A 25924-nucleotide genomic window follows, 5' to 3' on the forward strand; every position below is an offset into this window, starting at 1 on the left:
ATGACTGCTGTGTGCCAGGAGGAACCGCCGTTTGTGAATAACTTCTTGTGAAACTAACCTGCTGCCTGCTGGGTGGCTGAAGTGACTGCCTCTCTGCTAAGGGACCTTCGTGCTAGCCAGCCTGTGCCCTGTTCTCTGCCCCAGTGTCTCCAGGGACGAGGTAGTGCTTGCCTCCCTATTTGCTAATAGCGCGTGGTAAGCGTTTTCAATTCTGTTGCCCAAGGAGTTGGCTCAATTTGTGCTAACCCCATACAGGAGCGCTTTTACCAAGCAGCATGGGCAGCACAGCTCCCTCATCTAGGGCCTGAACATTGAGAAGGAGGAGGTGAACGGAACAAAACGCTCTCCCTCTCGTATTGCTTGCCTTTGTTTGTGGGCCAGCAGCCGGGGCTCTGCTACATGGCTGCGAGGCCATGCCCAAGCAGCAAGGAATATCGGCCCGGGAGTTCCCTTGGATGTCAGAAGATGTGGCCCAGCCGCACCCGCAAGTGACCAGAGCCTCGCGTGTCCATTCAGATGCTTCCACACGCAGCCGATGTGAGACCCTAGGTGGCCGACGTGAGCCCCTGGGTGCGGGCATTGCTAAGGAAGGCAAGAGCCTCCCAGCTGCACCAGGCCGCTTGCAGCGAAACATGAAGAGATTTGTACCCATGCCACACTACGGAGCTGTACCGGAGGCATTTGGCTCCCCTTGGCTTCTGGCTCGTTGTTGTGAATAGTGGGGGCAGGTGGACCCATCACGCTAGATAGTGCGAGCACCCAGGGATAGTGTGCTCGCACCAACAAACAGACATCCCACTGGGCTGATCTCCAGGAGTAAGATCCTTTGGTGTTTCCTTACCCCGCAGATCACCCCTGTACTTCCATCATTCCCCTGCTTCCATGGAAACCGGTAGTGTTTCCTTGCAGAGAGTGCAGGCCAGTGGCCCTATCACACTGGTGAGCACAAGCACCTATAGACTGTGTTCTCTCCCCGTCGTGCAGGCAGGAGATCTTTTGGCGTTTTCTTGCCCGTAGGGCGTCTGTCATTCCTGGCATTTTCTCAGTTTCTACGGGAACCAGTGGAGCATTTTCATGTAGAAGGAGGCAGGGGGATGTAGAGGGGATGTAGTTGGATGTTAACAAACCTGGAAGCAACTATCTTAAAAGATTGACCTGTCAGACTGGTGACACCGGCTCAAGCGGAAACATGTTCAACTAATCGTTATTGTCTTGATTGCACTAACTGTAATGTTAGGCCTTATGTTTTCAGTGTGCTGTTCACTTATAAGTATTTACTAAAGTTGGCAAAAGTGGTGTAAGACTTTATGTGATGTCATGACAAAGTGCCTAGTGGCACAGTGATTTATGTGATTGTGGTCTAACTTTTTAAAAATAAATAATACAAAAGATATTTTTATGTAACCTTGTGTGGAGTCGCTTTTTATGGTGTGCCTAAAGTGTCACTGTTGTGTTAGTGCGTTGTGCAAACGCTTTAGACATTGCCTCTGGGATAAGCCTGACTGCTCTGCCAGGGGTTGTCTTTGATGTGTTACTATCTTACCCTTACTAGACTGATGGGTTCTGCCCTACCATACCTGCATACCCTAGCCAACCAGAAACACCATGTCAAACAACTGGAATACTAAAAATAAAATGATAATACGGTCCATTATTTATGCTTTAAAGCAGTGGGGCGACGCTCTTCCACCTTAGTGGAGCAGCTGCCACTGTTGAAGTGGCTACATCAAACAAATCGCTAATAAAAAGTGCGTACGTCAAAAAAATCCACCCTGACCAAACTACAAAGCGTCCTCCATACCGCCGCCCGCCTGGTCCTGAAATTACCATGCAAATCCTCTATCTCTACTGCCCTAAAAACCCTGCACTGGCTACCCCTTCATAAAAGAATACTCTTTAAAATACTCACTGTGGCTTTTCGGGCTTACAACAACACTGGTCCCAAATACATCACCAGACGCTTCCCTCACTACTGCCCGACTCGTTCCCTTCGATCTGCCCAAGATAATCTCATATCCTCCGCCAGATACAACTTAAAGTCTAAAGGCGGAAAAACTTTAAGTTCTCTGGCCATCAAGGCGTGGAACAGCATGCCCAAACACCTGAGGCAGCAGACCTTAGAGAAGCCTTTCAGAAAGCTCCTAAAAACCTGGATTTTCAACCTCTCTGACGACTGGACCAGAGCCGCCATATAGACCCCCCCGTGCCTCCCTCATGACCGGGCCTTCAGGATTTCCAGTGCCATGATGCTCCCTCCGGAGCGAACGCCGCGCTCTACAAATACCCCTCCAAATATCCAAATATCCAAATATCCAAATACATTAGTTTGCTAAACCACTAGATTATGACTATCTGTTTAAGTCTTCATAAAACCTATAATCACAGACATCACTGTGGAGACATACTATCTCTGTGGGGACTTGAACAAGTCTATAATGACACACTATCTCAGTGGGGTCATGGATATCGATATAATCAAACACTACCTTTGTGGGGAATTGAACAAGACTGTCATCACACACTATTTCTGCGGGGACTGTGGTAACGCTATAATCACACACCAACTCTGTGAAGACCTGGATATTTCTATAATTACACACTATCACTGTGGGGAGCTTGACATCTCTATAATTATAGACTATCTCTGTGGGGACCTAGCACCCTATAATCACACACTATCTCTGTGGGGACCTGCCATCCCCATAAACACACACTATCTCTGTGGGGACCTGGGCATCAATATAACCAATCAAACGCTATCTTTGAGTAATTGAACATAACTATCATCACACATATCTTTATGGGGATCTGCCATACCTATAAACACACAGTATTTCTATGGGGACCTGCCATCGCCATAAACAGACACTATCTCTGTGGGGACCTGCCATCCATATAAACACACACTATCTCTGTGGGGACCCGGTTTCCCTGTAGTCACACAATATCTCTGTGAGGACCTGGGCATCCCTATAATCACACACTATCTATGTGGGGACCTGGGCATCCTTATAATCACACACTATCTCTGTGGGGACCTGGACATCACTATAATCACACAATATATCTGTGGGGACCTGGGCATCAATATAATCAATCAAGCGCTATCTTTTAGTAATTGAACATGAATTTCATCACACATATCTCTATGGGGACCTGGCATATCTATAATTACACTCTATCTCTGTGGGGACGTGGGTTCAATATACTTTAACTTTGTGGGACTTGAATATGACTGTCATCACATACTATCTCTTCAGGGACATCAACATGTATATCATAACAGACTGTCTTTAGAGGGACTGGAAGTTACATGTATCAAACACTTTCTCTATAGGTCAATAATCACCATCTTAGTGGGCCTCCCTAATCATGCACTATTGCTTTGGGGACCTAAGCTTCAGTATAATCACAACATATCTCAACATCACTTGAACATGACTGTAACTACAAACATAGCAAATCCACCGTGTGCTTCTCGTTGTATGACTGTAACTACACACTACCTGAGCAGGCACCTAGGCATCATTATAATCACATACTACCTCTGCAGGAGCCTCGGCATGACTGTTATAACAGCAAGCACCTCAGCATCATTGTTATAACACTCTCTATGTGGGGCCCTGAACATGACTGTAATCACATACTATCTCTGCAGAGATGTAACATAACAATAATCACACACTATCTCTGAGGGGACTTGAACATGAATATAATCACACATTTTGTCAACGGGGTCTTGAGAGTGACTATAAGCGCTATACGAATTCTGAATGAATATCAGAATGACTCATCCTACACTTTCTCTACAACACTTGAACAACACTATCATAATACTCTCTATGTGGGACTTTAATATGGTTATAATCACACACTATCTCTGTGGGGGTCCGGGCATTCCTATAGTAACACACTATCTCAGTGGGGACTGGAACATGACTATTATCACACACTATCTCTGTGGGGACTTGAACATTACTATGACCACATACTATCTCTGTGGGGACTTGAACATTACTATGATCACACACTTTCTCTGTGGGGACCTGAACATTACTATGATCACACACTATCGCTGTGGGGACATGAACATTACTATGATCACACACTATCTCTGTGGGGACTTGAACGTGAATATGATCACACTATCTCTGTGGGGACTTGAACATTACTATGATCACACACTATCTCTGTGGGGACTTGAACGTGAATATGATCACACACTATCTCTGTGGGGACTTGAACATGGCTATAATACCACACTATCTCTGTGGAGACCTGGGCATTCCTATAATCACAAACTATCTCTGTGGGACCTGTGCATTACTGTAATAGTGTTATTTCTGCATGAACTGCAGCATGACTATCATCGTACACCAAAACCACAATATCTATAGGGACTTGGGCATCAATCTAATCATGTAATATCTCTGTGGGGGCTTGAAAATTATCATCATCATACACTTACTCTGTCAGCTCTAGAATATTATTATAATATCATGCCATCTCTTTGGGGACTATTAATGCACAGCCATACGTAGATGGTGCCAATTGGTGAGGCTGATGAAAAACAACTAGGTGGTCAGATGGCAACTTGGTTTTGCCATCTGACCCCATTGCAGGATCTTAAGCCTCTAAATTAATTTAACTATGTGTTGTTTTCATATTCCTTAATGTTTGTGTGCACTCAGTAATAGGCTAAACATCCGTGAATCCCTGTCCATGCACTTGATATATATGATCATTTTCTACTGTAAAATGCATTATTAGACAAATCTCTGTTCTAGGTGCACCTAGGACATAGTGACCTATTCAAATTTGACTAAAGTATCATGTTATGTATGTATGGCACTGAAAAATAGCATTTATCTATTAGATAATGAGTGTATTCAATCAGAAATGAGAATTATTGAGTAGGTCCCCACAAGGATGGTAACACATGTCCAAGTCCCCACAATGATGGTTCTGTGCGCGTGACTAAATAACAACATATTTGTAAAATTGAAGCAGGATCCTGTATTATGAATTTTTTCTTAACATTTTTCTGTTATTGGTATATTTTTAAAACATTGGGAAGGGTTAGTCCCCACAAGGCTGGTGAAAACACATAGTCCCCACAAGGATGGTAACACGTGTATGTGTGTGTGTGTGTGTGTGTGTGTGTGTGTGTGTGTGTGTGTGTGTGTGTGTGTGTGTGTGTGTGTGTGTGTGTGTGTGTGTGTGTGTGTGTGTGTGTGTGTGTGTGTGTGTGTGTGTGTGTATCATCATTGTTTCAGTCAAAATATTGGTGTTATAGGTGTAATCATTCCTGTCTGTGGTATGGAATCGGTGGGGTTTCAGCCTTTTTCAGAACTTTCTGAAGTTCACTGAAAGGGAGAGAAATGAACTGGAAGGGAGTCAAAGCATGTGTCTGATGATTCGACAGAAAGCAAGCGGATTTATTGTTGAAGCTCTCCATCTAATACTTGGAAACTACCCAGGGTTCCATGCTTCTTTTTTTGCATAACGTTTGCAGTGTGTCATTTAAAATATGCTGAGGTTTGCCCTGTAAATCGCCGTGGCTTCAAAGCATGGAAAAGGTCAACTTGCACACCTAATACTGCAAGGGAAAGCAGCAACCCTAGTACAGCATTAGCTCATGCCTCATAGAAGCCATTAAGCAAACCACTGCTACAGTCCTCAGAAGCGCCAGGAGACAAGCAAATGATCACCCAGGTCGGACCAGGTAACAAGGGGCACCTACTTTGAATGACGCCTCTCAATGTTATGGTCTCACCGAACCATACGTTCTGATAAGTATTACATCCAGAAAAGAAATGATATACAAAACAATTTAGAACAAACATTATTCAGTGCGAGCTCTTTTGAGCACTGACATCCAATGCAGATCCTGGAAATCTGCATCGATTTTCAAGATAACTCTGTGTATTATGATGAGACTCACTGTGTGTACATTTATCTTCCATGGCTATCCTGACAAGCTGTCATGGATCTGGCATCCATGGCGTTGACACTCCGCTAGGTAATCTTGGCAATTTCAGGAGACTGTTAGAAACAGTGATACACACCAGGATATCTGGCACTATAGGAACAAATAGCCAGGAATGAGGATGTCTATCAAGTGAAAGGCAAGAGCAGCAGTTATATAATGCTAGAGCGTGGCTATGTTTAAGGTTAGAACAATTCCTTCAGGTCCTGGACAAACTCTGAAGTATTTAGGGGTTGAGGAAAAACTTACTGCTCCCCAACAGAATCAGTATTCATTTTATAGACCTCAAAACATATCAATGGTGAAGGAAACCTCTGAGCCATTTGACTACGCAGGCGGGGTAAGAGCCTATTAGATCTATGGGCTTGCACCATGGTTGGGAGAAACACGCTAGATGTTTCATTTTAGCAGGATGAGTTGTGCACTGTTGACTTGTTATCCTATGAATGTCTACGACAGGTGCGGGACAGATTTAATGCAATCAGCATACAATACATTTACACACTATAAATCTAAGTGGAACTTGCTTACACAGTCTTTGGTTCTCCTATAACTAGCACCAATCCGGCCCTCCTGCACCTTCACTGGACAGCCCTGCATTACGAGATAAGAGAATTGTAATACATCTTGTAACCATGTCCACAGAACTCATTTACTTGATTTAGGCAAGGCTGCTGAGCATACAGTCTTCGTCTACAGGTTACACAAAGATCCCAGCAGTGAATGTGTTGCCTTTTGTCTTATTCCACCCGCTTGGAATAACCATAGTAAGAAAGAGTGTATGGACCTCATTTAGATATTGGCAGATGAGTTACTCCATCACAATAGAGACGGAAATCCCATCAGCAGAAATATAATCCATATTATTGGACTTATATTTCGGCGGACGGGATATCCGTCACCGTTGAAAAAGAGTCTTCGGCTGCAAAGTTCTAAATCAGGCCCCATGTGTTATTGCCCTCGCTGATGCTGGGCATCTTTGAAATGTTAGTAGACTCTGGGCAGCCTGGCTCTCAGTACAGAACCCGGAGTGATGAATGTAGTCAATGAGAACAATGGGCATCGTTTCCATGAGTCCTGCACATCACAAGTGGGTTAGCGTGTCCCAGGGTAGGATTTATATGGAAGTACCATGGCAAAGAATGTTACATGTGTGCATGAAAGTCAACCTGACAGGGGTTAGAGATGTCCTGTTAGGCAACTGCACAGCCAGGCCCTGTTTCTACTGCCATCTCCTGCAAGTCTACCTCATCGCCTCCCTCTTCACTGCTGCCATCTCCTGCAAGTCTACCTTCTCGCCTCCCTCTACACTGCTGCCATCTCTTGCAAGTCTGCATCATCACCTCTCTCTTCACTGCTGCCATCTTCTGCAAGTCTACCTCCTCGCCTCCCTCTTCACTGCTGCCATCTCCTGCAAGTCTACCTCCTTGTCTCCCTCTTCACTTCTGCCATCTCCTGCAAGTCTACCTCCTCGCCTCCCTCTTCACTGCTGCCATCTCCTGCAAGTCTACCTCCTCGCCTCCCTCTTCACTGCTGCCATCTCCTGTAAGTCTACCTCCTCGCCTCCCTCTTCACTCCTGCCATCTCCTGCAAGTCTACGTCCTCGCCTCCCTCTTCACTGCTGCCATCTCCTGCAAGTCTTCCTCCTCGCTTCCCTCTTCACTGCTGCCATCTCCTGCAAGTCTACCTCCTTGCCTCCCTCTTCACTGCTGCCATCTCCTGCAAGTCTTCCTCCTCGCCTCCCTCTTCACTGCTGCCATCTCCTGCAAGTCTACCTCCTCGCCTCCCTCTTCACTGCTGCCATCTCCTGCAAGTCTACCTCCTCACCTCCCTCTCCACTGCTGCCATCTCCTACAAGTCTACTTCCTCGCCTCCCTCTTCACTACTGCCATCTCCTGCAAATCTACCTCCTCGCCTCCCTCTTCACTGCTGCCATCTCATGCAAGTCTTCCTCCTCGCCTCCCTCTTCACTGCTGCCATCTCCTGCAAGTCTACCTCCTCGCCTCCCTCTCCACTGCTGCCATCTTCTGCAAGTCTACTTCCTCACCTCCCTCTTCACTAGTGCCATCTCCTGCAAGTCTACCCCCTTGCCTCCCTCTACACTGCTGCCATCTCCTGCAAGTCTACGTTCTCGCCTCCATCTTCACTGCTGCCATCTCCTGCTAGTCTACCTCATCCCCTCCCTCTTCACTGCCACCATGTGCTACAAGTCTACGTTCTTGCCTCCATCTCCACTGCTGACATCTCCTGCTAGTCTACCTCATCCCCTCCCTCTTCACTGCCACCATGTGCTGCAAGTCTACCTCCTCGCCTCCCTCTTCACTGCTGCCATCTTCTGCAAGTCTACCTCCTCGCCTCCCTCTTCACTGCTGCCATCTCCTGCAAGTCTACGTCCTCGCCTACGTCTTCACTGCTGCCATCTCCTGGAAGTCTACCTCCTCGCCTCCCTCTTCATTGCTGCCATCTCCTGCAAGTCTACATCCTCGCCTAAGTCTTCACTGCTACCATCTCCTGCAAGTCTACCTCCTCGCCTCCCTCTTCATTGCTGCCATCTCCTGCAAGTCTACGTCCTCGCCTAAGTCTTCACTGCTGCCATCTCCTGCAAGTCTACCTCCTCGCCTACATCTTCACTGCTACCATCTCCTGCAAGTCTATCTCCTCACCTCCTACTTTACTGCTGCCATCTCCTGCAAGTCTACCTCCTCAGCTCCCTCTTCACTGCTGCCATCTTCTGCAAGTCGACATTCTCGCCTCCCACTCTTCCAAGAGTAGTGTTGACTCTCTCGTCTTCAGCAATCCAAAGCATGCACTTCTCACAGCCCTTGAAGAAGCTCTGTAGGTGTTCTGACTGTATCCTGGTGTCCACCTGCAACTTCGGCTTCAGACATTAGCAGGCTGACTTGGTGCAAGGTCCAAAAATATAACACACACAGTTGATATATCTTGTGTTAATACTCTTCTTTGTAAGGTTCTGTTGTAGTAGTTAAGTCCAGTCCAAGCAAGCATAGTTTTTTGGACAATTTTGTATGAGAATCTGCTTCTGAAGTAAAAAATAAGTTTGAAGTACTATGCTTGCTTGAGATCCAGCGTCACTGGGGGACAAGATGGCGGATGCAGCACTGACTTCGGGGCTCTCGCACGGCTCACTCCTACAAAAACTGCTATACATTTGGATCTGAATCGCACTTTGTTTAATTTAATCCGAAATCCAAAGAAAACTTACTGGAAAACTGCTGAAATGTGACCGGTATGAGGCTTGATCGTTGGAGCTGCTATCAAAGGACGCTCCGTTTGGCGTGGGTGCGGCCGAGTCTGTCTCCACCATCACCGCATACACCTGAGGAAAATCAACAGACGGATTGCCGAGCGCAACGGGAGCAGCGAGAGCTGTCGGAGCGGCGAACCCGAGCTGATTATCAGGAAACAACGAAATCTGATCTTACGACTCGGGACAGACGCCGGAGACGGAGGGGCGTCGGCTCGATTACAATGGCACCAAAAAACCTGAACACTGAAGCGGTTTCTAAACCGCAGAAGACGAGAGCGGTCACCGCCACAGCACAGGACTCAAGTCAGAAAAAAGGGGGTGCGGCTGATAATGTGAATGTTTTAAATATTAGCACAGATGCTGCTGAGATTTCGCTTTCAGACCCCCCTACGGCGCTTGCTATAGCTAGTTCTTTGTCTTCAGACAGTACAATCCAAGTGAATTCTGGGACATGCAGGCTTGGTGCTATCCCTAAGATTCCTGGGATGTTCACAAAAAAAGATTCCTGCTCCTGATAAAATACATTTATTAAATCTAAAAATGCAAATAACCAAAAGAACCTGCAGGACAAACAGCTTCAGATAGCCACGAGCGTTACTAGTGGATTAACTACAGTACCAGCAAGTCCAGTAACTGATATAATTCCAGCTTCTAATAATACAAATGAGGTACCAGAATTGCCAGTCTCATTGATCCCTGTTGAAGACACAGAGTCTATTGACTCCGCCGGAAATTTCTACTCTATGACATATCTATCTCAAGCCTTAGATTCTGATAGCGTAGAGGGAGAAAGAGAACTGAGCGATACTGAAAAATCGCTATCTGATTCCGGGCAAGACTTAAGAAACGCTGCTGTTAGTGACGAAGAATCTGAGACCGAGACTCATTGAGTAGACCAGAGTGGGGGGCCGATGAGAATTTAGTGCTCACTATGCAAGCTAGTAACGGTCACCCCTCTCTATCAACATCTACATTTACATCACCAGGAAGATCAAAAGAAGTCTTAGAGGGATCAGAGACACCTGAAATTACTTTAGATGTTCTATATCAAGTTATGCTCCATCATAGAGAAGAAACCAGAACAGAGAATCTTCGGATACAAGGAGCAGTTAGAAAAGTACAAAATAATCTAAGGAAAGTAATCAAGGCATCTAATGAAACTATTGCTAGAGTAACAGAGACAGAAAACAGGATTTCAGTAATTGAAGATTCTATGGCCGAACAAAAGACTCAAATAGTGGCAATGGAAGGATTAAAGGAAGAGATTAATTGGAAACTCGTGGATTTAGAAAATAGATCACGTCAAAATAATCTCTGAATTTTAGGCATACCAAAAGGGAATGAGGGGACGAATGCTCGACAATTTGTGACGGAGTTATTTAAAGAGGCCTTTCCAGAACTAAGTTAGTGGAAATGGGAAACCGAACTTCAGAGAGCCCATAGATTCCCATTCCAAAGAAATGCTCAACAAGACTCAAATCATAAACCACAAGCGATTCTGATTTCTCTAAATAATTTTTTGGCTAGGGAGGCCCTTTACGATCTAGCAAGGCCTAACAGGAAGCGCAAGGGGAAAGGCTTGGAATTTTTTGTATGCCCCGATTACTGCCATACTACTGCTCAAATGCGTCGGCAATTTCGCCAGTTCATACCTCTTTTTCAAGCTAAAGACGCCCAAGCTTTTCTCTTGAATCCTGCTAAACTTAAAATAATACATAAAGAGCGCTCCTACTTTTTAACTTCTGAGAGGGCAGCAAAAGAGCTACTGGCTTCTTTCTGATATGATTACAATCTAGAAGATTATTGAAGCGGTTCAAGGGGTTCTAATTGTTTCATTGCTTTTCTTGTCATGAGCAAGGATATTTCTCTACTTCTAGAACTTTTTTTTTCATTTTTCTTTTGCTCTATTAATATTAGACCAACCAGTGTTTTCATTTTGCTTGATGAGCTATAATCATATTCTTCTTTAATAATGTACTCGTTTGTATATAACGAACAATAATGGTAGAAGTGAGTCGAGAGACTCGAGCCGCTCAGCGCATCATATGTCATCAATTTTAGGGACTAGAAAGTCCCTTTGTCCTGTTTGGGTGGGGGTAAAGGGGGGGGGTCGGCTCAGCCAGAGCCTGGGGTGGTTTGGGGGGGAAGGGAGGGTGCAAACAAAGTCAGAAAATGCAATAATTTGCTTGATTTGTTCATTTTACTTATTTTCTTCTTTCGACCTTTTATTAAACAGAATATTTTGATGCATAGCAACCAACTGTCTAAGCTCAGAGATTTTAATATGTTGGGGAATGGTTATTTGAATGAAGATAAATGTACAGAATAGTATGCATGGTATGAAGACAATCGTTTAATTATCAAATAAGATGGAGAAATTACGAATATGTTCTTGGAATATCTGTGGTTTAAATAACAAAAAAAAGGGGGATTGCTGCACACATTATTCAAACTATGAAGAACGATATCCTTTGTATCCAAGAATCACATATTACGTGGAATGATAGACAGATGTATAAGGATCTGGGAATTAATCTATTAACCTGTACACGTCAGGGGACAACTACAAAAGGGGTGGCAATCTAATAAGGAGAGGATTAGGATATTGTAAACACAGTAAGGCTGACCAATACAGCAGATGGGTAATAGCTGAGATAAGTATTAATAATAGATTATGGACTATTTGTTCAATATATGCTCCAAATGTAGATGATCCAGGTATACTAAACTTTTTAAATTAAGAATTACCCGATTGGTCACCTTCCTTAGTTATATGTGGAGATTTAAATCTCCATATTGAAGCTGATATGAATATATGCGGTACATCACCTTATCAAGGTGGCAAAAATAAATCATATAAAGCAATCCGGTCCTTGTTACTGGACCATGGCTTACTTGATGTCGCCTATGAAAAAAATCCTCTAGCGCCAGGGTTTACATTCTTCTCGTCTACACATAAAAAATGTGTACGTTTAGATAACTTTTTTATTATATCCGCACTATTTGAGGATACTACATTTGAGCTATATCCACGTATAATTTCGGATCACAATCCAAAAATGATTGAACTTAAAACAGATATGCTTTCCACATCTCAACTTAGAACCTGGACATTCGACCGGAAATTATTAGCAGACTCTGAATATTTGGAATTTATTGCAAAATGGATAAAATAATTTTTTGAAATCAACAGGGGAACTGCATCAGTTCAGAATGTCTGGGACGCTTTTAAAGCCGGGATACGAGGTGAATCATTAACCTATGTTATTGAGAAACAAAAGATCATTCGGCAAAAAACAGATGTAAATTATAAGAATGTTCTGGATTGGGAGAAGAAGCTAGCAATAGCAATTGCTCTTTCACAAGAAACAAGGGATATCGAAACTAATTTAGCTGTTCATAAGGCACGACTATATGAGATGTTAGCGGCTAAATTAGCGGAGCCAATGGCAACTTTTCGCTCTCAGATATATGAAATGGTTGAGAATTCAGGAAGGATACTGGCTAGAAAAATCAGACAAAGAGAGGTTTATAATACCATAAACTCATTACAGCATGGGACAGGACAGATACATAATAAATCTGAGTCAATTCTTGAAATCTTTCGTCGTTTTTATACTACCCTTTATCAATATGACACCGTATCCTATTCGCCAGACCTTTTTTTGAATTTTGGGAGGACACTCCACTTATCTTGTCTTTCTAATGCTCAAAAACTGGCTTTGGAATCGGAAATTACATGGGAGGAAATCGAAAAAGCACTATTGTCACTAGCTACAGGGAAAGCTATGGGTCCTGATGGCATTCAACTGGAATTCTATAAAATATTTAGGAAGGTTATAAAACAAGATATTTTGATCACTTTTCTTGCGGCACAGAGAGGGATACCACCATCCTCTTGGGGCCAATCCATAATTATGACATTTCCCAAAAAGGATAAAGATCCTCTAAATCCAGCATCATATAGGCCAATTTCCTTAATAAATGCTGATAGCAAGGTATACTCAAAGATTTTAGCCTCCAGAATATCACAAATTATATCTACAATTGTATCCCGATGGCCGCATGGATTTATTCCGAATAGAGATACATCAGATCATATTCGGAGAATCATTGCTCTGATGGATTGGGCAGAAGGCACCAACATACCAATCGGGATCACCCTATTGGATGCCGAAAAAGCATTCAATAGGGTGGCCTGGCCCTATCTTTGGGATTTACTTTACATGAAGGGATTCGGTCCAGGAATAATATTAGCTTTGAAGGCCCTTTATCAAAATCCGACATCTTGTGTTAAACTGGGTGCTAATAAATCTGCCTCATTTCCTATCCAACGAGGAACACGTCAGGGATGCCCATCCTCCCCACTTCTTTTTGCCATTGATATTGATACTTTTCTTAATAAATTAAATCAGGATGAAGAGATAATCCCAGTAGAGGTTGCAGGTGTCAGTTACAGGACACTGGCATATGCAGACGATGTGGTGGTCGTAACCAAAGACATTGATAAAGCTTTTAACAGGATTGAGGAATTGGCGGCAACATTTGGGTCCTTCTCAAGATATAAATTAAACTTATCCAAAACACAAATACTTTTTGTTGGTCAAAATCCTCCGCCCCGAATTAATATAGTTTCTGAAGCAACATATTTGGGAATTAAGATTACAACCCCAATAATTAACATCCCCAAACTTAATTATACTCCAGTATAAAAAAAGGCTACCTCTACTTTAGAACGAATTGATCATCTACATTTATCATTATATGGGAGGAACAACGTTTTAAAAATGCTAATCTTGCCCAAATTATTATATCTATTTAGAACAGTGCCTCTTGAATTCCTGTTAGATTTTTTTAAACAAACAGAAAAGATGATAGGGAGATTCTTATGGGGCTATAAGGGCAAACGGAGAGCTTACAAAAAAATGATCCTACCAAAGGCTAGAGGAGGATGGGCCACCCCACATCTTTTGTTTTATTATTTGGCAGCTGTATTACAATATATATCCCCTTTAATTGTTGGTAATAAAGCCCCAGTTTCATCTGCACACACCCCATCGATTTATGAATTTGCATTAGGAATCAAAGCTCGAGGTCATCTTCTAAAAATAATAGAACCTAGCTACTACAAAAAAACTAAATTTAAGATTGTAACTGCAGAATATAAAACATGGAAAATTATTAGAAAATTTGCTGGGATCCCAAAATTGTTGAGATATACTCCATTAAGTTCAACACAATGTTTTCCTCCTATATTTAGAGACCCTACCATGAACGGATGGAAGAATAATGGTATCACTTATCTGGGTGACTTATGGATAGAGAATCGCATAATTACATTCTCTGAACTTCAAGCTATATTTAAATTCACGAGCTATGATTATTTTAAATATTTACAGGTATATAGTTTCTTAAAATCAATATTGTCTCATGATCGACAATGCCTCCAAAAGATCCCATTGATTGATAGGCTTTTCTCTAAAAGAAAAATAGGTTATTTTTATGATGTACTTATGACTTTTCTTCCAGATGATTTATCTGTGATTCAACAGAAATGGTTAGTGAAATTGGGGATAAATGTATTGCTAGAAGAATCAATTGAGTTAGCTAATTCTATCTTATTTACTGGGCGATCACGCACACAGCATTATATGATATTGTTTGATCTGTATGATACACCAGCTAAGGTCATGAATTGGGGCGCCACAGCTGGTATTCGCTGTAACCGTTGTACTTTGATAGGAGCAGATACAATTCATATGTTCTCTTCTTGCCCCAAGCTCACTACTTTACTTTCAGAAATTCAGAAACGTATTCAGATAACATTAGGATATACATTAAATCTAACCCCGGAACTGTTATAATTTGGACTTTCATCAGATACCTTAGAAAAAGAACAACAGTCTCTGATTTTTATTATGATGTCTGTATTCCGGGCATGTATCACACAAGAATGGATTAGTCCTGATCCACCTTCTTTTTGTATGTGGAGAGCTCGCTTCTTAGCTAAATTTAATTTTGAACTTGCTATCTATGCAACAAAAGGACGAAAAAGAAAACAATTGGGGAATAAAATTTGGGCGCCTATTCAACAATGTACTCAAGGAGAAATGAACCGATAAACATAAGAGACGATATATCAGTTTAACTTCATTGTATTATTTCTAATGTAAAATGTTTTTTCGTTTTTCTGGATTGATTTTTCAGATGCTATGCTTTATAATGTAAATTGTTTAAAAAGATCATCTTAAAGCAAAAAGATTTTTTTTGTTGTTTTTCTGACTTATTTGCAAAAAAAAAAAAAAATGAAGTACTATGCTTGCTTGGACTGGAATTAACTACTATAAGAGAATCTTACAAAGAAGAGTATTAACAAATGATGTATGAACTGTGTGTGCTTGCATGTTATATTTTTGGGCATTAGGTCTGCACTTTGTTAAGTGCAGTCGATTCGCACCTCTGGTGGCTTGGTGCTCGGCATGATAGCACCACTGAGTATAAACATATCTGATACTGTTATTGTTTATTTATTACAGCCAAAAACTAGGGATAGATGTGCAGACATTGGGCTTAGCCACCTGATGCTGGTTTCTTTGATCACTGACTTGGGGCAAGGGTGCAACAGAGCTCTCTCTTTACTTCTCATTCCATGTTACAACGCTGTCCATGGACCAGCTCCCAAATCCACCCACCACTCTGCTTGACTCCAACAAAGTCCCTTTCATGCTATTTCCATGGATCAATTCAATCACACTTGAAAGCAGCCCAAATTAAATGTGACTGGGTATTTTCATAAAGCTTTATTCTGTACATATCAAAGAAATGACCATAAAAGCACTGGATAACATACAAATATAAACAGGCAAAGGTTACAGGTGTTATTAAATCAGTTAACGCAGAAAATATTAAAACATCATACTTTTCCTCGCATGAATTGATTTGTTTAAAAAGGTAGCAGTAAAAAAGCATACATCCAATGTATGCATATTAAAAAGCAAATTCATCGCCTCATTGACAGTGCGGACTCCATGTTTCACAAAGATAGGTTTTAAATAAACAATGCGGTGACTGGGTAAAGAAAGCCATCATTGAAATTGCATGTGTCCCCTTACCCTATGTGTCAAAAGAAGCTTCTGACGCAGTGTGAGTACCAGATATGAAAAAGAACAACCCCTAACTCTACAATCCTTGAGATCATTAGCCAGTAGTAGGGTGAGAGTAGCAGAGATCAAGTAATATGTGCTAAAATGATTCCTTCTGTTTGAGGAAGAAATGCAATGTGCCTTAAAAATGGCCAACCTCTTGTACTGTTAATGCAAAAATGAGACATCCACGGCTCTCACAATGCGCCTCTATTCTGATCTGCACCACGCACTGATGTCACAGATGTAGAACCCATGATGCACATCTATTCTGATATTCATATTATAATATTATGCTCAGTATTATCATTACTGAGACATTAAGAGTTCACACACTATCCATCTCTATTCTGCAGCAACATCCCACTACTAGGATGTTGACAGAGAGTGACCTAAATTTAGCAGCTGGAATCTATCGAAGGAAAGTAACTTTCACAGGTATTTATACTGTGCTGAACCATGCAATATTATTCCAGTACTCAGAGCATACGAACATATGTTAACTAACGCAAGCCACCGAGACCTGTGCAACGTACAATGTACATGTAAAATCCTGGTAAAATAGTACAGGGACTTGAGAGTCTACAATGTAGTGCCTCTAGTACTAATAGGACAAATGTGAGGGTTTATAAAACTGCTGTAGAAATGTGCACATTGCAGGTTCATTTCTGGTAAGAAAGGAAATAGCTCTAACCAATGGAGGGTGTGTGTGTGTGTGTTCTGCTTAGATGTACATGTGTGGTGTACTTTGTTGAGATCTCTGCAGACTTCAAGTAATTTCAAGACTGACATGTGTAAATGCACATGTGGTGATCATAATAACTGTTTCTCACTAGAAGGCTTTGGGCATTTCATGTATGGAGAAAGACGCTTGAATGTGGCTAGGAGCATTTGATTTACCCACATTGGAGCAGCAATGGTGCATAGGAAGACAGAAAGCCCCTCTAAAGCTGGATAATGACATTCTGGGTTTACATAGGTTGTAATGTACTCCTGTTACCATGGTTGTCACTGATTGTTACCTTGTATCCTAGTGGCGCTACAATATTCCAGTAGCAGGCTGTCGATGGAGGGTACCAATTGGGATAGTTTGGTGATGTCACGGTTCCATATGTGGAGGAATATTTGCCTTGGCATTTTCCTGCAAAGAGTAGAGTAGTTAAACAAAGATAAAGGTGCTTCATCACCAATACAATCCCCATTGTATTGCTCAGCTTTCTAAACCTCAACCACCACCTATAGCGCTTCCCACTGACAATGAGCATCATTTCGCCCACAGCAACCTTCTCAGTTGTAATCAAGCTTCAAGGTAACCAGAACATTCTGTGGTTACCACTGGCACAATGTAAATCTCCCCCACTAACATGACAGGATATTTGGATTCAATTAAAGACACAGAGGCAAAGATTATTACTTAACTTCTGTACTTATATCTCTAGCAGCAAAGTGAAACGTAACATAACATGGAAGAAAAATTCTAAGTAAAAGTATGAAGGTGCTCAGCTGTCTCTATTGGTTGCGACCTCTTTTGCGATCCATGAATCAGTGAACAGTCTCTGGAATATTTATCCCTGCTGAGATGCAACCGTACTCTACTTTGCCATAATAGCAGAGCAATCCAAGCAGTCCATTTTAAACATGCCTTGACTTGAAACATAAACGATATACTTCAAACATTCCAAAGTAGAAAGGTATCTGTCTGAAAAGGCCATCATCTTAGACAACATAGGATCTGCAACCTGCATTCAAGCTGGAAGATAAACGGATCGTTAACTATTTGGGATGGTTGGGTGGGATAATCTTCGCCTCCGTGTCTTTAATAGAATCTAAACCTCCTGTCACTTTGGTGGAGGAGAACAATATCCTATTACAAACCGGCTCAATTATGACAAGTTTAAAGCTGTGCATTAGAAGACACATTATCAATTGGTTTATAATTGAATGTTTGGAAAGTGGACTCTCGACCAATCTGCTGCTTTAAGGATGTTTTCCAGACGGCCTGCTGAAATAAAGATTTTAGAGGCCATAGCTCCTCTGACCGAATGAGCACCGAACAAGGTAATGTCTATGCCGGCCTCTGCCATGATCCATCTAACCCACCTGGCCAAAGTAGGAGGCACAGGGGCATAAGGTTTCTTGAAAGTTATCAACAGTTGGGATACTGCTGTAGGGCGAAAAACAGCAGTTTGGGATTCATAACAATGAAGGCAAGGGACCACACATAACTTCTTACATTCATGCAAAGCAGGGTAAAAAATTGAAGATGAATTTGTGTTTGTACATCTAGAAAGATAAAATATTACCACATATAGAGAAAATTAATTATCATCAACATCAAGTACTTTAATATCAGAAACTCTTCAGAAGATAAGAAACACAGGTGCATTGTTAATTGTGTAGACAATTGTTTCAAAGAAAGTCATTCATTGTGAGGCTAAGAAAAAAAGAAATCTAATACCACCTTTACATCCCAAAGAGATGAATATTCCAGTTTTGGAGGAATTTTGCGTCTAATTGATTTTAGAGGTCTATATACTAAAAAAATGTTTACCTACCGGTTCTCCTTTCACAATGAAATGTCCTGCAAAAATAGCTGAGCAGTAAGAATTGATTGTTCTGTAGTCCTTTCGAGCCTCAAAACAGGTAAAAAGAAAATTGACTATGTCTACAAGAGATGCAGATATAGAATAATGTATCTCTCTACACACCAGCTAACCCAGGAATTCCAGGCGTATTTATTACTGGATTGAGTGGAAGGAGCCCAGGAATCGTTGATAACAGACAATGCATCTGCCAAAAGACCTGAGACATGACAGGCTGACCTGAAATCTTCTAGGTCATCTGATGCAATTGTCCCTTGATGAACACATCGTGAGGATGACCTTGAGGGTTCCAGAGTAACTTGAGAGTAACTTGAGTAATACCTGGCAGTGACAGCGTGACCTGCGTGGTGAGACCGGACCCAGTGGAGGATTTGCCGAAAGAAGCACAGAGCCCGGGTGAAATTGACTGCCTGCCTCCCGCCGCCTAACTCCTTCAAGATCTGGGAGTAGGGCCGCCGAGTGGAGCGTGGGCAGCCAGGGACAAAACTACATGTCCCAGCAGGATAGCGGCACACGACGCGATCGTTTCGCACCAGGAGGCGCAGAAATTGGACGTCAGCCCCGACGAGCATGGGGTGTAATACCTGGCAGTGACAGAGTGACCTGCGTGGTGAGACCGGACCCAGTGGAGGATTTGCCGAAAGAAGCACAGAGCCCGGGTGAAATTGACTGCCCGCCTCCCGCCGCCTAACTCCTTCAAGATCTGGGAGTAGGGCTGCCGAGTGGAGCGTGGGCAGCCAGGGACAAAACTACATGTCCCAGCAGGCCTAGCGGCACACGGCGCGATCGTTTCGCGCCAGGAGGCGCAGAAATTGGACGTCAGCTCCGTCTCGCGGGACGCGAGCGGGACGCCCGGGGCGAAGCCCGGGCAAAGGGCGGGCCCTCTACGGCCTTCATCGGCCAGTTACTCTGCCCATTTAATCTGTTGGGCTTTGTTCTCCAAACCCTGGACTATCTACATAACTTTGGATTTGGATGCATCGTGGTAAGACGCTCTTTACATCCCCTTATTGTATGGTTACTGCTTCTATTGACTGGGGTTTCTTATTCCACGGTCACATAAATAACTGTTTCTAATTACATCATGGAGATGCGTGAAACTAGAAGCAGGGCAGCAGCAGGGGGGAAGAAACTAACAGGCACCCTGGATGATTTCATTGTCAGAACCCATATACCGATTGATGAAGGGATTTCACTGATGGAAAGAAGGGTTTCGCAGGACTTGGAACATGCCAAGAGGTCTTCTATGGGCCATTTTGCAAATGTACGGAGCCCAAAGGGAGGAGAGAATGATATATTGCATTTAGAGGGGACAAGTATAGCGGTTTTGCAACCTCCCCTTGTAACACCTACTTCTATCCCCATTCAGCCTTCCCTACCACCAATCTTACCACCAGCCGAGGCATCCACTAGTGTATTGATACATGCAGCAGCGACCCCTAAAGATAAAAATATGGTGACACAGGGGTTAAAGGAAGGGGCTATACCCAAAAAGAGGCCTATTCAAAATACGCACACTAATGCAGCTGGTAAAGATGTATTATCAGACACAAGTAATGTACTTCCTGTTAATGATAACGACACTCAAGGAGATGATCCTCTACGCCCTAACATTGTGCGTTTACCCATCCCGGATGATACCATCCTGGATGACTCGATGGCCGATTTAATTTCTAATACCTCTGGGAATAGCGCGGATGGGGACAGCCCTGATGCTAGTAGGGCAAGAAAAAGTACTATGCTATATCTACTGGAAACTTCAATAAAAACTCTATTAACCCCAGTGATAGAACTTTTGAAGGAGCTGGAGAAACAAATACAGGACTTAAAAAAAGACACAAAAACCCAGCTTGAGAATTTGGCTAAACAAGTACTTACTCCTAATGTGCCCAAGCCCAAAGTTACTGTCACAACATTAAATAAACCCGCACCAACATTGACAAAGAGTCTCCCAAATAATGCTTCTTTAAGTATAACCAACTGAGGAAAACGAAATTTTACATGGCCAGTATGTCCCCTGCGTGTACCCTACGTTTAGTGTATGTGTATGTCACCCATGCATTTTCCCTCTCATGACCTGTAATAATAATGCCTCTGCATTTGCAACCCACATTAGGATGTCAGTTACCAAGTCTTCCATGTAAGAATCGTTAATTCTGCACTGAGGCCCATGTTGCCCATGTGTTTGCATTGTGCACATTTAAAATCGAGATGAACCCATTTTGTGGCTCAGCCCGAGCCAGACTCCGAATTAGGGTTTTCAGGTCTCCAGACACTCTGAGAGCTGCAGCTACGTATCCCTGACCTCTAGCATACTTCTTGCTCAGCCGAGAGGGGCCCAGCCCGGGGTGCCAAGACAGTATTTTGCTTAACAGTTATCTGCTTGCTCTACAGAATCACATTCCTGCCTGGTGAAGAAGGTAAACAGAACCCATCTGCAGAGATAGGGCCCAGCCTTTCTGTCTCCGTTTCAGTGATTTACAGAGCCCGCATCCATAGAAAGCTCAAAGCCCCGATGAAATGAACGAAGAAATATATGCCCACACTGGTTCTTAGTGATGAGCGACCTTTGCTTCAGATAATACATCCCCGGACTTAAGATATCAGATAATACCAGACGTGCAGGTCGCCCTGACACTAAAGGCCTCCCTGCTAGGCCGAAAGTCAGCTTCCCCCCAGCTTCCCCCACTTACACGTCAATTGCACGTCATGACCAATTTACGCACACAAGTAGGGCGAAGTTCAAGCTGGCCATGCAACCCCCTTTCATGCATCCACCCACCTATGACTCACCTATGACTCCTCAATAGAACGCCCATATGCACACCCACATGCTCTTATCTCTCTCTTTCTCTTGCTCTGCCTGGAGCGCTCCTCCTCCTCTATACAAGATTGAATGTATAAATATTGTACTCTGTGAATAAAGTTTAGAAGACCCTTCCTGAACCTTAGTGGTGATGGAACCCGATTCTCCCTTAACTCGAGTTACTGAAATAAAGCCCTTTTGAATCGGACGCCACGGACTCTGCCTCTCATTTTATGCATGACCCTTTGTTTAAGTATAGAAATTATGACAGGGTAATACTTTATTTACCACATAAATCTGGCGCCCGAATAGGGACAAATCCCCTTCCCCACGCGCCGGTGATGTAGGTCCAACCCTTGCCCCCTTCTACAGCCGTGACGGACTTCAAAGTGTACACGCCAGCGGGACTTCCTGCTTACTCCCTCAGGCCCACGGAGGAGACGGACTGCGACCAGGCATCCACACGAGGCGGTGAGGATTGCGGATCATCCCAACCAGAGCCCAAGCCGTGAGAGAGCAAGGTCCGAGGTTTCCAGAGGCCCACCAGTTCCGAGGCGCATGCGCAGTATCAAGTTTCCGAGGCCTTCAAGTTCTGCTTCCCGTTGAGTACCGCTATTGGGAACGCATAAAGTTCAAGACGGGTTCATTTATTTGAGCTCGGTAAAGACGTGTCCGTTCACACAGACACAGTAAAGACGGGTCCATTTCGGTGGACACGGTAAAGACGTGTCTCTTTATGAGACCGGAATGGTTGTACTGTATTCCAGTGCATAAAGTTAACTGTTTTCAAGTACATGTTTTACTCCATGTATCTAGCTAAACTGTATCTATTTTAGTGTTTTAGTGTGAATGATTGTTTCAGTCAGTCTATTTTTGTGTGTATTGTGTTTTCGTTAAGTTGGTTTCAACATGCCACTGCTTTCGAAATTACGTCAGATAGGGACTAGGAAAGGCATACTAGAAGAGTCAGTTAACATCCCGCCTAGAGACACACCTGGTCATTATATGTATAATAAGCACGGGCTAGATGCCATATTGTTTTTAGACTTATAGGTAGATTACACGAAGGATTTAGAGGAGAAGTACAGATGGCCTGCCTCAGGAACATGGGATTCTGAATGTATTATGAGAGTAGAGGAAGCGTTATGGAAAAGGAAAGCAAGACCCTCTCAGAAAGATGCCATTGAGTTATGGCGTAAAGAGTCATATAGGAGAACAGAGAAAGAATTCCACCAAGCAGAGAGAAGTAAACAAGCAGCGGAAAAAGCCAAAGAAAAAGAACTGCGGGAGGAGGGGGAACGGGTCAAAGCAGAACAGGCCGATAGAGAAAGAAATGCCTTTGTTGATGGTATTTATCCCGTCCTCTCAGAAGAACTAGCTAGAGTGACCCCCTCAGAAACACCCTGTAGGTCACGAACGCCACCACCTGTACCCTTTAGAGTACGTAGAAAGAAGCCGACAGCATCAGAGGTTTTTATTTCCTCCTATCTAGAGGAGCCCGCACCGGACTACGTAAACGCAGATTTCCCTCCGCCCCCATCAGCGGATCAGCTCCAACAGCTTCAGCTCCAGCAGGTCGTGAAAGACGACGTAGGGCCCGGGGCCGTAGGGGGAGGGATGCCAACGCCAAGGCCACCGCAACCGCCAACGCCATCAACGCCATTAACGCCATATAAGTTTACTGTAGATGTAGCAATATCAAGCTGTATTTACGATCCAGTACCAGGAAAGGGCTCAATGCTCGTGTTTTCACTAAGACTAAGACAAGCCGTCGACTATTTGGTCACACTACCAGACATGAAAGAACATCTAGATAAAATATACCGTTTCATTCGAACGGGGGAGGGACCCGAGTGTATAGAAGAGGCCATGGAACACAGAAAGGTGGGGGTTAAGAACTACATTCTACGTTTTATGATTAACTGCCTGATCAGGGAACAAGACCAAGGAGACGGAGATGTAAAGCCCGGTCTGATAGAATGGAGTGATAACATAGATGCCGGTCGGCATGATAAACAGGGACAGACAGATAGCATGTACAAGAAAATACGAAAGGAAATATTAGCAATACGCAGAGTGTGGTCTGACAAGAAGGGTGAGTCATCATCGGAAGAGTCAGAAAACGAGGCAAAGGACAAAATTAATTATGTAGGCAAAGCACGACAGTTTGACAGGCCCAAGTGCCTCGACTACCGTAAACAGGGACAGGCTATAAAAGAAAGGTATTCCCTTGAAAACTTGTTCCAAGCTACTGAAAAAGCACTGAAACGACGGATGGAGAACGAGCAATCTCAAACACCACACGAAATGGAGTTGGCCCGGTCAGCCACCCAGTGGGTGTCCAATGCTAACATATATAGTAGTGATATAGTAGCTCAAACGTTCTTGAGCCTTCCACCGAACGAACAGCGGTTGGCTGGTATTTACATGGTCCAACATTTAATAACGTTGTATGAGAGTCAATATTCTGATCCCGGTCAATTGTATAAATTACTGGACGATATAATCCTAGAAAGATGGACAGGCCTGGGTACTGATTTAATTAACGTCATCTTGGATCAACGACATAAGTACATACATTTTCTGACCACACGCATGCTTCCCGCCCCACACCCCGACAGAAAGCCCCTATACATAGACCGACAGAACCCCCTACGAGAGGTACATCCCGTCAAAAATACAACGGGTGAGCTTCAACGAGTGTATGTTTACACCCCCTTGACGAAATTAGAAATACTGGAAATGAAAAGGATGCTGCCCTGCCATGATAAAGACGCGGGGGGATTTCACCGAGAATTAAAGGACATTCTCCGCATCGGAGATTACACGTATGCTGACATTTTGAAACTATTGAAAGTACTGTTGCCTGCTGGTATTTATGAAAAGCTTAAGGAAAAAGACTGGGAAGTGGGAGAGAAAAAGTTAAGTTGGACAGAATTGGAAGCAGAGGATAAAACAAGGCTCCCGGGGGTTGGTCTTGGGGACAAAGCTAAAGAACTACCTGAACTCCTGATACAGGTTTTGCCGAGATTATTGACTACTAAAAAGGAAGACTGGGATGCTATTTCAGCCTGTAAACAAAAACCAGACGAGGACACAAGCGATTTCTATTCTAGATTCGAGAAATGCTTTTCCATTAATAGTGGTCTTAAGCCCGGTAGCGAGTCATATCCACATCTTTTCGTGAGCAAATTAGTAGAGAACTCCCTACCCCAGATCAAGAATAGAGTACTGAAGGTTGAGAGTACTTGGCAAGCAAATAGCCCGTCACAAATGTTGCAAATGCTACAATATCACCAGAACAGGATTAGAGAAGAACAGGATCAGGAAAAGAGACGCATGAAAGAGACAAAAATGAAGGTGCTGGTTGCCCAAACGGTACCGGCAAACACGAACAAAAATGGCACAACACTTTTTAAGGGGAACTGTAATTATTGCAAACAACCAGGTCACTTTGTAAAGGATTGTGCTGTCATGAAACACAATATAGCTACAGGCAAGACAAAAGAACTAGTACACACTCCTAGGCAGACTAGCACCCAACAGAACACACAACAGACAGTAGCGACTTTTCCACCCCCACCACCACCTGTTCATGCCACACAACAAATGTATCAGTACACGCAGTCTGACTATCCAGAATACCAAGCATTCTCATGAAACAGCCTTGAGAGGGAAGTTGGCTTGCCCCTTATTGAGGTTCCTGTAGATCAAGAGGGTCCCTATGTACATAGTCGTGTATTGGGACAAGACAAAAAATTTCTGATTGACACAGGGGCGAGCAGAACTACCATCAGCCATGACGAGGTTCCAGGGGCACCCCTCTCGGGCTCACAGAATGTTTCCCTGGGATTTTCAGGAAAGCCTATTGTTAATGAAGTATCGAAACCAGTCTCCCTCGAGGTTAGTCCACTGGCACGTACCACAGACTTGCTACTTACTAAATCATGTCCAGAAAACTTGCTTGGTATAAAGACATTAAAAGAACTAGGAGCAGTTATTTGTTGTTCTCCGGAAGGAGTGCGATTGTTCTTACGTGATTTTAAGGGACATTATGTGTTGAAAGATTTTGACCACATACTTAAGAATTTACCACAGCACCTATGGGCACAAGGT

At 43.3% G+C, this 25924-nt stretch overlaps 1 protein-coding gene across 1 annotated transcript in view; it reads right to left on the reverse strand.

Moving 5' to 3' along the window:
* Positions 1 to 25924, reverse strand: part of LOC147729328 (astacin-like metalloendopeptidase) — a 335057-nt gene that overhangs the window by 32626 nt on the left and 276507 nt on the right. Inside the window, exon 10 of the mRNA XM_086959823.1 lies at positions 17422 to 17540. Coding sequence (XP_086815949.1) covers positions 17422 to 17540 — 119 coding nt within the window. The remainder of the gene's footprint in view (positions 1 to 17421; positions 17541 to 25924) is intronic.

Source organism: Lissotriton vulgaris, chromosome 2_2 (genome assembly GCF_964263255.1).
Source record: "Lissotriton vulgaris chromosome 2_2, aLisVul1.2, whole genome shotgun sequence".
Taxonomy (NCBI): domain Eukaryota; kingdom Metazoa; phylum Chordata; class Amphibia; order Caudata; family Salamandridae; genus Lissotriton; species Lissotriton vulgaris.